This window comes from Astatotilapia calliptera, chromosome 20 (genome assembly GCF_900246225.1).
Source record: "Astatotilapia calliptera chromosome 20, fAstCal1.2, whole genome shotgun sequence".
Lineage (NCBI taxonomy): Eukaryota > Metazoa > Chordata > Actinopteri > Cichliformes > Cichlidae > Astatotilapia > Astatotilapia calliptera.
This window is the reverse complement of record NC_039321.1, coordinates 1,543,615-1,559,827: the sequence shown is the minus strand read 5'-3', so window position 1 is coordinate 1,559,827 and position 16,213 is coordinate 1,543,615. Positions and strand designations below refer to the sequence as shown.

The 16,213-nt window shown below is 43.4% G+C and overlaps 1 protein-coding gene across 2 annotated transcripts; it reads left to right on the top strand.

Annotated features, from left to right (window-relative positions):
• The first annotated feature begins 9,005 nt into the window (after positions 1-9,005).
• On the top strand, positions 9,006-16,196 carry LOC113013814 (polymeric immunoglobulin receptor-like). 2 transcript variants are annotated; one of them, XM_026154996.1, is made up of 6 exons: positions 9,006-9,453; positions 13,795-14,109; positions 14,679-14,768; positions 15,017-15,112; positions 15,633-15,673; positions 15,977-16,196. In XM_026154996.1, exons 1-6 carry the CDS (start codon positions 9,105-9,107, stop codon positions 16,094-16,096), a joined length of 1,011 nt encoding a protein of 336 aa, XP_026010781.1. In that variant the 5' UTR covers positions 9,006-9,104; the 3' UTR covers positions 16,097-16,196. The 2 variants fall into 2 exon arrangements, with proteins under 2 accessions (XP_026010781.1, XP_026010780.1); XM_026154995.1 differs by having other exon boundaries at positions 14,676-14,768.
• The last annotated feature ends 17 nt before the right edge of the window (positions 16,197-16,213 follow it).

Sequence of the window (16,213 nt, the reverse complement as noted above, 5' to 3'; positions counted from 1 at the left end):
GTGCTGCCATGATTAGTGCCTCTGTGCTGTCTTTCAGTCCAGCTTTGTCCAGCCACTGGTAGAATTTCTGGATATCAGCCACCTCCTCTATCTGCCGGTGGTACATACCGTGCAGGGGCCTGTCCTTCCATGATGGTTCCTCGTCTCCCTCCTCTTTCTTGGGTTTCTGCTGCCTGAGGTGTTCACTGAGCACTCGGTCAGTTGGGGCCATCTTCCCAATGTATTCTTGGATGTTCCTTGTCTCATCCTGGACTGTGGTGCTGACACTCACCAGTCCCCGGCCCCCTTCCTTCCGCTCAGCGTACAGCCTCAGGGTGCTGGACTTGGGGTGAAACCCTCCATGCATGGTAAGGAGCTTTCTTGTCTTTATGTCAGTGGCTTCTATCTCCTCCTTTGGCCAGCCTATTACCCCAGCAGGGTACCTGATCACGGGCAGGGCGTACGTGTTGATGGCCCGGATCTTGTTCTTACCATTCAGCTGACTCCTCAGGATTTGCCTGACCCTCTGCAGGTACTTGGTGGTTACAGCTCTTCTAGCGGCCTCTTCATGGTTCCCATTCGCCTGTGGGATCCCCAGGTACTTGTAACTGTCCTCTATGTCTGCAATGTTGCCTTCTGGTAGTTCAATCCCCTCAGTTCTGACTACCTTCCCTCTCTTTGCTACCATCCGGCTACACTTCTCCAGTCCGAACGACATTCCAATGTCATTGCTGTATAGCCTGGTAGTGTGGATCAGTGAATCGATGTCTCGTTCACTCTTGGCATACAGCTTGATGTCATCCATGTACAGGAGGTGGCTGACAACTGCTCCGTTCCGTAGTCGGTATCCGTAGCCAGTCTTGTTAATGATCTCACTGAGGGGGTTCAGGCCTATGCAGAACAGCAGTGGGGACAGAGCATCTCCTTGGTAGATCCCGCACTTGATGGTGACTTGTGCTATGGGCTTGGAGTTGGCCTCTAGTGTTGTACGCCACATCCCCATTGAGTTCCTGATGAAGGCTCTTAGGGTCCCATTGATCTTGTACAATTCTAGGCATTCCAGTATCCAGCTGTGGGGCATTGAGTCATAGGCCTTCTTGTAATCAATCCAGGCAGTGCACAGGTTGGTCAGTCTGGTCTTGCAGTCTCGGCTGATTGTTCTGTCTACCAGTAGCTGGTGTTTTGCACCTCTGGTATTCTTGCCAATTCCTTTCTGTGTCCCGCTCATGTATTGACCCATGTGCCTGTTCATCTTAGCCGATATGATGCCTGACAGGAGCTTCCATGTAGTACTGAGGCAGGTTATTGGTCGGTAGTTGAAGGGGACCGGTCCCTTCTTGGGGTCCTTGGGGATCAGGACCGTCCGGCCTTCGGTTAGCCATTCCGGGTGTCTCTCGTTAACTAGCAGCTGGTTCATTTGTGCTGCCAGACGCTCGTGGAGTGCAGTCAGCTTCTTCAGCCAGTAGGCGTGAACCATGTCGGGCCCTGGTGCTGTCCAACTCTTCATACTGGAGACCCTTTCTTGGATATCTGCCACTGTGATGGTTACTGGACCCTGTTCAGGGAGGTCGCTGTGGTCAGCCCTCAGATCCTCTAGCCACTGAGCATTGCCGTTATGGGTTGCATCCTTCTCCCATATGCTCTTCCAGTATTGCTCCGTCTCCAGCCTTGGTGGTGCTGTTCTCTTATTGTTCCCTTGCCACTGAGAGTACACCTTTGCTGGTTCTGTGGAGAACAGCTGGTTTATTCTCCTGCCTTCTATCTCTCTGGTGTACCTCCTCAAGCGGCTGGCCAAGGCTGTGAGTCTTTGCTTGGCAGTTTCCAAGGCCTCAGGTATGGACAGCTTGCTGTATTTCTTAGGCACCTTATTTGTCGCACCTTTCTGCAACTCCTTTAGTTGGCTAACCTCCCTCCGTGCTACTTTGATCTTGCCCTCTAGCCTCCTTCTCCATGGAGGGTACTGCCCCTTGTCGCTGTTCAACTTGTAGCCAAGCATCTCACTGATCACTGCTGCCGTATTGTAGATCAGCTTGTTAGTGTCGGTAATCGTGGTTGTAGGTATTGCCTGTAGTGCTGCATTAACATCATCTAGCAGACCTTCTGAGGGAACTTCACGTAATCTTGGTAACCGGCTACGGGGGATCCAGGTTTCAAGCTTGGCCATGATCCTATTTTTCAGGTCAGTTCCTCTCGCACTCAACGATCCTTCTCCTATCGCACTTGGGGCTATGTACCCAATCTTGGGTGGGGGTGATGATATCTCCCCCCTGACCTGGCGTCCTGACTCCTCCTTGCCGTAGCATTTGTGTTGTACCTCGTCAATCTCTAGCTGTGAGAGCAGTCCCTTCTTTCGAATGTTGGAACACTGAGCTACTAGTTGTTTCGCCGTCATTGTGGATGTTGGGTATCGAAGAATCCATAGGTCCCTCATCCTATTCATGTAGCCCCTTCCGCCGGGGTTACTTGCGTAGTAGCATTCCAACAACGCCCTGTTTTCGTCCCTTGCCCACCGATGCCTTCTTGTTCCAGTAGCCCACTTTTCGTCAGGGTGCCCTGGTTCCTCAACACCTGACGCGGACCTTGTTGATCCGGGCGACGTCCGAGCCGGCATGCCTTCATATTTATCTGTCTCGCTCATGTCTGCGGTAGGCTTGCTTAGCATAGGGGGTCTAGCCTTAGGACCCTTACTGGATACAGATGCCCCAGGCAGGAATCGAACTTGCGATCCTCTGTTCCAAAGGCGTGTAGTTTAACCACTACGCTATCCAGCTGCTATATATATATACACATATATATATATATACATATATTTATATATATATATACATACATATATATATATGTTAAGATTAACAATGGCTAACACTGAGCAGTGCTGATTTTCTAACACTGGAATATTTCTAACATTATTTTCCAGACACTTCCAATTTGTCCATTTACATGCACAAACTGGAGTCTATTAGATAGATATGATACAAACCACTGCAGTGCAGTACCTGTAATACCTACAGCATGTTCTAATCGCTCTAATAGGATATTATGGTCGACAGTATCGAACGCTGCACTGAGGTCTAGCAGGACAAGCACAGAGATGAGTCCACTGTCAGAGGCCATAAGAAGATCATTTATAACCTTCACTAAAGCTGTTTCTGTGCTGCTCTGAAACACACTCACACCACCTGACATTCACAGGCAGGCTCCCATCCAAGTCCTATCCAAGCCCAACCCTGCTTAGTTTTTGAGATCAGATAAGATCGGACATGCTCAGGGTGGTATGGCCATAAGCTGTTTATCTCCCAGTTCCCTCACTGGGCTGGTTACAGTCATTATGCAAATGTACTGTTTATAAGATTGGGGAGTCCTGCAGTCAGCTGAGACTGAAGAGGTCACCTGGATGAGTGACGAAATGTTTCTCCCACTGAAAACGCTACGTCCAGATAAACAGAATCAGCTGTTTGGGAGCATACATCAAGATATTTATTCACTAAATTAATTGGTAGATTAATCACTGATTATGTTTTAATGCTACACCTATTTGCCATCAGTTACATCCCTAAAATAAAGAAAGCTTTAAAAATCAGTGAAAAAGAAGCAGAACGATAACCACGGTGGCACAGAATGAGCTTTGTATCCCAGCAGTTACCAAGAAGGGAAGAAGCTGCCCATTAAAGCAACTCACAGCTGACTGAGATGACCATGTGTAACAATAAGAAAAGTAAGAAACCCAAGTGCCACAAAAATATGCCAATATACTCACAAACGAAGAAGAAGTAGATCAAACTGTGAAGGGTGTACATAACGAGGCTCTGATGGTTTACTGTTTCATTAGAGCTCTGTTAAAAATCTCTTGCTTTGACTCCTCTCTCTTTCCACTCCTCTGAACACATACGTGGTGGGAGGGACTATGAAGGACCCAAGAAGAGGATGTGAAGAAACAAACTGACGATGTAGAAACAGAAATGAGTCAGAGGTTTATGCATCTGGGCTTGAGGTTCACTGCTCATTCATGTACACTTTGCAATTACACTGTTATTGAAAGTGGATCGAAGGGTGTAAACTTCTGCAGTGACAACTTAAAGAGTGATCATGGGCCCAGCTTGTTCTGCTGTGCAGCACTGGTGTCATGTATAACCAATGCAAAAGCTACTGGAGAAGGTACCAAGGCCAGTATTCATAAAGCTGCCTGTAGTTAAACCAGCTCTCAAGGTTGAAAATCTTACAAAACTCTTAAAATTATCATGTTTTCCATGAATTTCAATTTAAAGTTTAGCCTCAATTCTGTAAAAAGTGGATTCTTGTCGATATTTGCACTTTGCACAATAAAGTTAATCAATCATTTTAGATTTCTAGAATCAATCAGAACTAATTTAATCATCAAGACTAATTGAATTGTTAACGCAGTCATATCAGTATTTATGGTTCTTAATGTTAAGTCTTTTATGTCTTTATGCATCCAGGTAAGTAAGACCCAAAAGGCTGCATTTGATTTGCAGTACCTGGCTCCTACTTATCCATTTAATTCCTGTGGTAATGGTGTAAGGTTTCATACAGCTGTATTTTGACTTTATTTTTCTCAGATAAGTAATGTAATATGTCATATTAACCTAACTTCAGATCAGCTAAAGAAAGTGAGCGTTGTCAGTTTGCAGTCAGGTGTCAGAGGACTGATGTTTTCTCATGGACTATTTCATTTAAAATACAGGAGAAAAGGGAGGGTGGGGGTAACACCAGCAGCTGCATATGAATATCAGCATGTGAAACTGATTCATGGTTAGAACAAAGAGGAACGAAGCTTATTTTTCGCAGCAATGTTCTCATTTATGTTGTGGTTGTTCTTCTGAATTGTAACTTCTCTAGCAGAGGTTGCTGGCATTCATTGAATTTCCAGAATGTTACTTCCTTCATTTTTATTAGGTTTGTAACTTTTTATTTTCTTACATCTTTGAAACTGTTGGCTGTTTTTGAAAGCTACCAAACATTATATCAAGTGTGCAGAAAAATACAACTCCACACAAACAACAAAAACAGAAAGTAAATACACAAATAACGTGTATCAGACCATAAGATTTTAATTTGTTCAGTGCTGCAGCACACACAGTTTTCAGGTGTTTGTTGTGTTGTCTCTGACATCAGGGCTTTGACTTCTACACCTCCTCCACCTCCTCCCTCTTCTGAAGGAGCAGCTGCTAACTCCACTGAGAAGCCCATGAAACTGGGGAGGCTACCCGAAGCCGGCCGGACATCGTCGCCCCTAGTGTCCTCTACATCCCACCCCTCAAACCCCTCTCATTTCCAGGTTGAGGTAACGTTTCACCTGAAACACCAACAGTTCTCCTCTTGAGGCTCTCCGAGACCATAGCCAGCTGAAAACTTCATCGACCAGAACTTAGCTGGTCTACTCCACGTCCAACTAAGCCTACCCCATTCAGTTCCAGACACAGCATGTCCATCAGGGACCACCAGGAGGAGATCCAGTTTCTTTTTTTCTCCACTTCCTCTCCTCTCATTCTGTGCTATCCCTGGCTCTGTTGACATGACTCCCATATCTCCTTGTCATTGTGTCAGATCTTGGGCCGGGGTCTCCAGTGTCTACATTGTTGCCTCTTTCCTAAGACCAGAATGGATTCCACAGAAGCTCCTCTTCCAGAGCCCATTGGCTGGACAAGATCCCTCAGGTCTATCACGATCTCTCCAAAGTCTTCAGTAAGAAGCGACCGTCTACCTTACCCCCGCATCATTCCTACGACATGGAAATCAAGCTCCTCCCTGGAGCAGCGTGCGTCAGCTTCCGCTCACCTCAGGTGCTGCAAGTGTTTCTTCACTTTGTTCATTCTCTCATCTGTGATCAGTGCACGGGATGTTACTAAAGTAGCTGCGTTCCTCTTGCAACCCATTGTTAACCTTTGCCGCATGTGGCTCTAGCCAGCACGCTACACGGGCGTGCCAATTTATCAAAAACCATCCATGCGTTTTCCCCAGATCGTGACATTTATGTGCAATGAATAGAACTCGATTTTGTTTACTTAAAAACAATCAAACTGATTTGTAATGAGTGACTTGATTAAAACTTAAGGAGCATTTTCACTGTTTAACATACAAACATGACAACACAAACCAGACTGGACCTTCCCTGATGGCCTCTGCATTGTGCTGGGATGTCTTCAACTCTCTGAACTCTTTATATTGAAACCCTGTGGAGGTGTCAGGTGGAATTAAAATATATTAAAGTTCCTTTAATAACCAATGAGAGAGAAAAGAAAAAAAAACTTGTTTTCTCTATAATAATAATGGATTGCATTTATATAGTGCTTTTCAGGGCCCTCAAAGCGCTTTATATCTCCACTATTCATTCACACACTGGTGGAGGAAGCTACAGGTGTAGCCACAGATGCCCTGGGGCAGACTGACAGAGGCGAGGCTGCCATATCGCGCCATCGGCCCCTCTGGCCAACACCAGTAGGCGGGAGGGTGAAGTGTCTTGCCCAAGGACACAACGACTAAGACTGTCCGAGCTAGGGCTCGAACCGGCAACCTTCCGATTACAAGACAAACACCCAACTCTTGAGCCGCGATCGCCCGGTGTTTACAGTTTTTTCTGAATGCTTAAACCCTAACTGTGATTCCTGTAGCACAATCTCTAAAACTATTCAGACTTATAGCAAAACCACTCACTGAGTTTGCAAAACTAAAAGCACAAAAACTGCTTTGCACTCAGTTTGCAATTTTGTAACACACACTTTGCAAAACTGTAGGCACAATTCACTGCACAACACTCAATTACCAAATTTCCAACACACTCCTAGCAAAAGTATACACATGTATGGCTATCATTAACTCTAATTTGCCAACTGTCTGGCACACTTTCACATGTGAAAACTTTTTTAGATAATTAGTTCACTTTGCAATCAGCCTAAGCACTATAATACAGGTAAGCTGTGTGTGCGGAGTACAATGGAGGGAGCAGAAAGAGTGAGAAGTAGAGGAGGCCGAGGAAGAGGACGTGGAGGTGAAGAAGTAGGATGAAGAGGACGACAAGGACAAGGAGGAGCAAGAGGAAGACGAGGAGGGGGGAGAGGAAGATGAGGAAGGGGGAGAGGAAGGGTAAGAAGAGTAAGAAATAGAAATGCTGATGACATCAGAGCTGAACAGAAATACGACTGCACAGAGTTTAAATGCTGGAATGAACTGAAATCATTTACATAAAGTAACTGACTCACATCAGCTGCTGAGTTTGGCTTCAGAGCTTTACAGTTTTTTCTGATTGCTTAAGCACATTTTTTGTAACTATTGGCTAATTTTGCAAAACTCTTCACACAAATAAGAAAACCTGTCACCCAATCATCAAAACATTGTAGTTCTCTTGCAAAAGCAAACACAGCTAGATTAACTCTCCACACCTTCGTAAAAATGGTGTTTCCGTATCAAACAGTACACACAAGCCATCATCTACTAAGCACACAATGCGCCAACTGCACACTGATGGTATGAATACAAAACACATCTGGCTTTTGCTTTCTCTGTGCACAAGGTAGGCTATGTCAGTTTGAGCTCATACTTCTGTCATAGATCCATAAGCATAGAGGGATCCAAACTTCAAGTACTGGTGTTTATTCACACACATCAAAACAAACACAAGTGTTTATTTCCAAGTATAGGATTATTTGCAGTCGCCATAATGACTATATGGGTTACTTAGTCTGCAGTGAACATGCTTCCTCTGCCCCAGCATCTGGTCATCTAGCAATTCTGTAAAGTAACAATTTCAGTATTTTTACATCAATGGTATTGGTGTGTTTCTCATTGGCATATGGCAGTGCTACAAATCTTTGTGCGAAGTGACTGTACTCACTGATTCTCATTTCAAGATGTCCTTATGTTGCTTGCTACAGTGTAGCGGCTCGAGTTAGGCTGGACCCGTTGGCCAGCTACCCTCAGGGTCATTCCACGGTTGATTACATGGTCCACTATTGTAGCTCTGATGTCATCAGCAATTCTATTTCTTACTCTTCCTACCCTTCCTCTCCACTCCTCCTTGTCCTTGTCGTCCTCTTCATCCTACTTCTTCACCTCCACGTCCTCTTCCTCGGCCTCCTCTACTTCTCACTCTTTCTGCTCCCTCCATTGTACTCCGCACACACAGCTTACCTGTATTATAGTGCTTAGGCTGATTGCAAAGTGAACTAATTATCTAAAAAAGTTTTCACATGTGAAAGTGTGCCAGACAGTTGGCAAATTAGTGTTAATGATAGCCATACATGTGTATGCTTTTGCTAGGAGTGTGTTGGAAATTTGGTAATTGAGTGTTGTGCAGTGAATTGTGCCTACAGTTTTGCAAAGTGTGTGTTACAAAATTGCAAACTGAGTGCAAAGCAGTTTTTGTGCTTTTAGTTTTGCAAACTCAGTGAGTGGTTTTGCTATAAGTCTGAATAGTTTTAGAGATTGTGCTACAGGAATCACAGTTAGGGTTTGAGCATTCAGAAAAAACTGTAAAATAGAGTCATAAATTACTCAATAACATGTCGTTCATTGCAAGTATTTGTTACTTCCTCAAAAAAAAAAAAAAAACGAAGTGTCTTGCCCAAGGACACAACGACTGAGACTGTCCAAGCCGGGGCTCGAACCGGCAACCTTCAGGTTACAAGGTGAACTCCCAACTCTTGAGCCACGATCACCCTCAGTAAAACAAAGTTACAACAAATAAAAACTTCATCACTGGTTTTGTTGTTGCTTCATGAACTTTGACACCAGCAGTACATTTAAACTAAATGATGACATCACTTCCTGTGGATGAAACACATGAAAAACTTGCATGTTGAGCTGTTGCTTCAATCTCTCAACATATAATTACTACAAGTACCACACAGAGGAGTTATGAGTCATTTACATGTCATGTTTTGTTCATCTTCATCTTTTATTGTCATTTTATTCATGCATAGGAAACATGTTCAGATATATTTTGAGTCGTGTCGACTGGAAGAAGATTTTCCACCACTTTAGACAATAAAATGTATTTGACATGAATCATTGTTGTTATTCAGACTTTAGTCTCAGTGTGTCTGTGTGTGAATGTTGTGATCAGACTGCAGCTTCTTACAGGAAGTACAAACAGTAACTGTTGATGGTTCATGTTTCCAACAGCTCTGCAGGATGGAAACCCTGAAGTCACCGATGCTCAGATTCTTCACTATGGAGTCATTGGAGGAGATTTTAAAGCTGGATTCTCCTTTGAGTCTCCAGGAACATGGAAGATGTTCTGCAGAGAAGAATGTGAAGGAGAAAACATTCTCATTAATACAACTGATGTCAGAGCTCAAACAGGCAGATACAGCATTGAATATGAAATAGAATTAATTTATGTTTTATCTGTGAGCATCTCAAAGCTGACTGAGTCTGACTCTGGACAGTACAGCTGTGGTTTGGGTGGATCTTCATCATCAGCTTCACTCACACAGTTTGTGATCGTTGTTGCTGAAGGTGAGTTTCTGTTTCAGCTGTGGAAATGTTTAGTTTCTGTTTCTGAAGCAAAGTTTGAGTTTCACTGACAGCTGCTGACGGTTTAAAGAAGCTGAAGTTTGTTCTTCTGTCAACTGTTGGTTACATTTGGACTCCTCTAAGTAACCGATGAACTGCAGCTGGGACACGAGTGTGTGTGAATATTAGTGAGTGTGTCAGCTGATAATGATGTGAATGAAATGTTGATGTCAGAAACAGACGCTGATGAATGGAAGAAGATTTCCTGATGTAACTTTGATTTTCTTTGATGAGTTTTTGCTTCTGTGTCGTCGGTTTGATCTTTCCAAGAGTTCCCCTCACAGCAAAATGGATTCTTCCTCAATGAATGTGTGAAAATCACATTCACAACACAAACGTCCATCCAGACTTTAAATGTACTTAAAACCATGAAGGGTTCACAGTTTAGAGTCTATACTTGTCATAAAAGCTGGTTTAAGAGTGAAGCGAGCAGTTTCAAGATGGCGCCGGTGTGCATGGCAGGCCGTCTTCGACTTCGACTGCGCCTTGGCGTAGCACTCCTTGTTGTTTTATCTTTGGTTTTATGTTCACTAGGTGACTGTACGCTAATTACTTATGACAGAGACACGCTCCTGAATCTTCGGTTTTCCTATCCCCAACGACTGGACCTCTGTGGGACCTTGGGCGATGCAATCCCCTTGATGCCCGTTTCCCCCACCAGTGCGACCTACTTACCTTTTTCCACTCTGCGTAAGAAACGCTTCAGGAAACGGGGTAGAAGGAGTGGCGTTCGCTTCCGCTTCAAGGCTTATCTTAGAGCCATGGCTACGGATTACCCTTTTACAAGCCGTGAGCTTTCACGTTTCATCCACTATTCCAGGAGCCGCTCTGCGGTTAAACTGTTGAGTCATCGTTGGATCTGACTTGCTGGCCTTCAAACCTACCCTGCCTGCCCAGTGGCTTGCCTCCCTGTTCGGTCCTGGATAACGTTGCTCGGTCGTGGTGTTCAACATAACAACCTCAGCACTCTGCGACGGGCCACCGCTAATGACCTAGCTCCTCGGACTCGGATGGCTTTATTTAATGTCAGGTCTCTCTCGAATAAGGCTTTCCTCTTAAATGACTTTTTCCTCACCACGGGACTGGACGTTTTATTTTTGACAGAGACGTGGACTTCACCGGGTGAGTTCATCCCCTTCTCTGAGCTTCTCCCTCCTGACTGTGCTTTTTTTAGCTCACCAAGGCTCACTGGTAGAGGTGGCGGCTTAGCTTCGGTTTTTAAAAACAAACATGAAGCTCAGCTGCTATCCTCCCCCATCTACTCTAGCTTTGAAGGTCAGTTATTGGAGCTGACTGGCTCTCGGACTACTCTGTGTGTTGTGGTTTATCGTCCGCCTAAATACCACAAGATGTTTATTTCTGAATTTACTGACTTTTTGGGATCCATTCTTTTTAAATATGGCTTTGTTATTATTTCTGGTGATTTTAATATACATGTCTGCTGTATGGATGACCAATTGGCCAAAGATTTTCTTGCATTGACTAACTCTTTTAATCTTACTCAGTGGGTGAATGAACCAACCCATGTTAAAGGCCATACCCTTGATTTGGTCTTTACATATGGCGTGGATATATGCATTAAGGATATTAGAAATACTGGTCTTTCCGACCACTCCCTGGTTATCTTCGATGTTGACCTAGGTAATATCGGATTACACCTTGAGGCTCCTCTTTGCCCTATGCGTACTGTTAATGCTGATACTGTGGTGAATTTCTCTGCTTCTTTTGTGAATTCTGCATCTATTACGTCAGATTGTCTTACCCCTCATACGGTTGAGAATTTTGCCAATACCCTGTTAACTACATGTTCCTCCATCCTCGACATTGTTGCACCTATTAAAATGAAGCGCCCCAGAACTTATTCACAATGCTGGTTAAGTGACTCTGTTCGCGCTCTACGACGTGTGTGTCGGCGTGATGAGAGGAGGTGGAGGAAAGATAAACTCCAGGCATCTTACGACATCCTACGTATTAGCCGCTTGAAGTTTCAAACTGCTGCCAAAATGGCTAAAGCAGCTTTCCTTTCAAAAATTATCTCTACCAATGGTAACAATCCTCGAATTTTATTTAAAATTTTTAACTCTGTGGTTAACACCTGCCCCACTATGCCGCTACCGTGCTCCCCGGTTCCTTGCTAACAATTTTTTAATTATTTTTCAGATAAAGTTTCATCTCTTAAATCTGCTCTTCCTTTAATGACAGGCCCTGCATTTATCCCTGACTGTTCCTCTACCTTCCATCAGTTTGAACCCGTTTCACTCCCTACTCTTAAGCGTCTAGTTGAACAACTGAACAATACTAATCCCGTATATGATGTTCTTCCATCTCGTATAGTTAAGGACTGTTTCAGTGCAATTGGACCTAGTATATTGTCCCTTTTGAACTCTTCTTTGCTTTCCGGCTGCGTACCATCAGCCTTTAAACATGCTATAATTCAGCCTGTTCTTAAAAAAAGGAACCTCGATTATAATGATTATGCGAACTATAGGCCGATTTCCAAGCTTCCGTTCTTGGCCAAACTTCTTGAGAAGATAGTTTTGCTTCAACTCCAGGCCTACCTGGATGAGAATAGCATTAATGATAAATTCCAATCGGCCATCAAACCACATCATAGCACTGAGTCAGCGCTGCTCCGAGTTCTTAATGACCTTCTATTAATGGCCGATAATGGATGCTCCTCGGTCCTAGTGCTATTGGATCTATCGTCGGCATTTGATATGGTTGATCATAACATCCTATTGGCGAGACTTGAGCACACTGTAGGCATCAAGGGTGCTGCCCTGGATTTGTTTAAATCTTACCTCTCCAATCTGCTCTCCTCGGTTCACTTGGCCACTTCCTCTTCCTCCACGGTACCTGTTTGCTGTGGTGTCCCTCAGGGATCTGTGTTAGGCCCTACTCTGTTCTCATTGTACATGCTTCCTTTAAGCGCTATCTTTGAGAAATATCACATCGCTTTTCATTATTATGCTGATGACATTCAGATCTACTTTGAGTTAAATGATGACCTAGCTTTGTCCTTGAATTGTTTTCGAGAGTGCATGCGTGAGGTCAAGCAATGGCTCCTGGCAAATACTCTTATCCTCAATGATAAGAAAACTGAAATTGTGGTTTTTGGCAGTAACGTTCTCCGTGCCAAACTTCGTGATGCTTGTGGTTTTCTCACTAGTTCCTTTTCCGACACTGTTAGGAATCTGGGCGTGTTACTTGACAGCTCATTTAAACTTGATAAGTGTCTGCTGTTGTTAGATCCAGTTTTTACCAACTCCGCCTTATTTCTAAGGCCAGGCAGTATATCCCGCATAAAGACCTGGAAAAGCTCATCCATGCCTTTGTAACTTCGAGGCTGGATTACTGCAATTCACTCTATTTTGGTCTCCACTCTGCCCTCCTTCATAGATTACAGACAGTCCAAAATGCTACTGCACGCATTCTAACCAAAACTAGGAAGTTTGCCCACATTACTCCCGTCCTAGCTGATTTGCATTGGTTGCCTGTGAAATACCGTATCCAATTTAAAATTCTGCTGTTTACTTTTAAAATCACTAACAACATAGCACCGAGCTATCTTAAGGAACTCCTAAGCTCATATGTTCCTGCTAGGGCTTTAAGATCATCCTCACAGTTACTGCTGGTGCAGCCTAGATCTTGGATGAAGTCTAGAGGTGATCGAGCGTTTGCTCTGGCTGCACCAGAGTTGTGGAACAACCTTCCGATTGGCATCTGGGCGTCTGACTCTATTCAATCTTTTAAATCACGGCTTAAAGCGTATTTGTTTAATCTTGCTTTTTCTACCGGTTAAATGCTGGCCTTGTTTGCAGTGATTTATTCTATTAATTTTCCTATCATGCTTTTATTTGCGCTGTGCATGTCATATCGCCATTGTGTTTTGATGGCATAGTTATATTGTGCTATAGTTATGTGCTATAGTTATACTTTTTTCTATTGGTGGCTTTTTCCTGTGAACATAATTTTACACTTTTATTTTTTGTTTTTATGACTTTGATTATACTTGTGTTAATTTGTTTTATGTTAAGCACTTTGGCATGCCGTTGGTTTTTAAATGTGCTCTATAAATAAAGATTGTTGTTGTTGTTGTTTTCATGAATCCAATCAGTCTGATGATGAAGCCGTTTAAATCTCACTTAGTCCAACAGTTCCTCTGTCAGACTGGTTGAACTGGGCAGCTGCCAGTGTAACTGTGGATCAAACTGGAGTTACTCTGATCAGACTGCATCATCTTCAGCACAGATAGTAACTATTGATTGTTTGTCTCTTTAACAGCACTGCTGGATGGAAACGATGATCAGCTGAAACACTTTGATAAAGAAACTGGAAGCTCTCTCACAGTCGGATGTTCCTTTAAACTACCTGGAAACAGAGCGTTCTTCTGCAGGGGAAAATGTGGACGAGGCAACCTTCTTGTTGACACAAATGATGTCAAAGCTCAGAGCGACAGATACAACATTGGATATGATTCAGGAGTTCTGTATGTGAGCATCACACAGCTGACCAAGTCTGACTCAGGACGGTACAGATGTTTACTGAGTGGATCTTCCAGCAGTTCATCCAGAGACTTTGAGGTCACTGTCACAGACGGTGAGTTTTTACTGACATTAATCAAATGTTGTCAGAGTGGAGCTGTTCAGCTGTTCCTTATTTCCTGTCATATATCTGCTGTTCCAGTGGTGGATGTTCATGTTGAACACGAGCAAAGTTTCTAATAATGAGCTCAGTGTCTGTACAGTGATCCCTGTGAGCCAACAGCTCAGGCTGCTCTCAGCACTCAGTTTATCTCAACATAGAAACAGAATTATTTAGAAACAAGATTATTTAGAATGTGAACTTTGTAAAGTTACTGTGATGGAGAGCAGGAATCAGAGTGTGGAGCTGGAAATGAACAGGTGACCATTAATGTCCCTAAATGTCTTTATTGTTTCCAAGAACCTGATATTTCAACATACATTCATATTTTATTTCATTGTTAAACTATTTTAGTGCATTTTTTTTAATCTAAAACTAAATTTTCCAAACTGGTTTTTTCTCAGTCAGTGGATCCATTTAAGGCTCGTTTGATTTCTCAGCTGATTTTTGAATCTTTGTGTTTTTCTTCTTCACAGCTCCAAACATTTATAAGTCAAACTTTCCTCTCTGCTCTTGTTCAGCAGCTGGACCATCAGCCACGACTACAGGAAGCTGCACACCTTCATTAACTTTGACTGGAAGCACTGAGCAGCCTGAAAGAGCAGCATCTGCAGGTACATCCATCTATGAGAGAAGACAGTATGTTTTTAATCAGCCTGTCCTGTGTGGCAGCTTTTCTAATCAGAAGTATGATGTGAGTGTGACGTTGTGCCAAACTCGTTTTCTTTTTCTAAATTCTCTGTGAGCTCCTCTTGTTCATGTAGAACTTTTATCTGTTTGTTTATTCGTTTCACGTCTGTTATTTCACTACATGTGCAACTCATCAATCAATATGTAAAACAAGCTTGTTCTGCTGTCACAGGTGTGCTGCTGTATGTAATCATCTCTCTGCTCATCATCATCATCCTCTCATCACTGACTGTTCTAATAATCTGCATCAAGAGGAAGAGCAGCAGAGGTAAGACAACAGAGACACAGAAACACACAGAACGTCTCGTTTCTAACCAAAACTCTTTTTTCACTTCACTTGAAGTCTGTTCAAACAGCTGCAGTCAAACATCAAAATATTTCATCCTGCTTGTCCACTTTGGGCTCTAAGAGGAGAATGGAGTGACTTGTAGAGATGATGTTAAACACTGGAAGTAACTGAATCCTAAACTGTGTCACACATGAACTCTGGACACTGTCAGCAGGATCTGATCCAGATGTTCTCTGCTTCAGACGTGTGAAGTAAAAACAGGAAAAATATATGAAAACTGTAAAATAGTATAATTATTGTGGATCACTTCTTCAGTACACAGGAGGAGACTCGAGCAAATGTGAGTCTTTGATTCTGAAGGCAAAGTCTAAAATGAAGCCTAATAAAGTCCAACTAAGCAGGATGAAAGAACAGGAGGGGCAGCAGTGATCTTCAGCCTCACGTGCACTTTGAATGATTGGTCCCTCTAACAGAGGAACATCCTTTGTTTGTTCCACAGGTTTGAGGACCAGAGGAAACTCAGAGGGCACAAACATGGAGGTGACTTTCTTTCTCTTTGGTTCCTCTCACTGTTGACAGACTGCTACTGTAACAAAGAAATAAAGCAGTCACAGTGTGATGGTTCAGTTTGTAGACTGTTCCAGAAATTACAGTCCAAGAAGGTGAATTCAAACAGGTAGGTGACAAAAATGGCCGCCCAGACGGAGACTCCAACAACAAACAGAGACACTGTTGTCTGAGAGGTTCAACGAGGCAACGTGGAAATATTTACCAGCACAAATGATTTAACCAAGTCAGAGTCTCTTCTTTTTATGTGAAGAAGACAGTTTGTCTCTGTTTCAGGACGTCCACTACGAGAACTTTACTCCAGGTTCTACACGTGAAGACTCGACCTACCAGAGCCTCGATCCAGCCGGCAGGGACCAGGACCAGACCTACTCTACACTCACACATCACACATGAGACTCTCTGGATTCACACCTGGGTTTGTTTCAGTGCCTCAGGTTTAAAGTTTGAACACAAACCCTGAAAACTGTAAATATTGACTCACTTCAGAGTCAGCTTGAAGTGGCTGTTAGA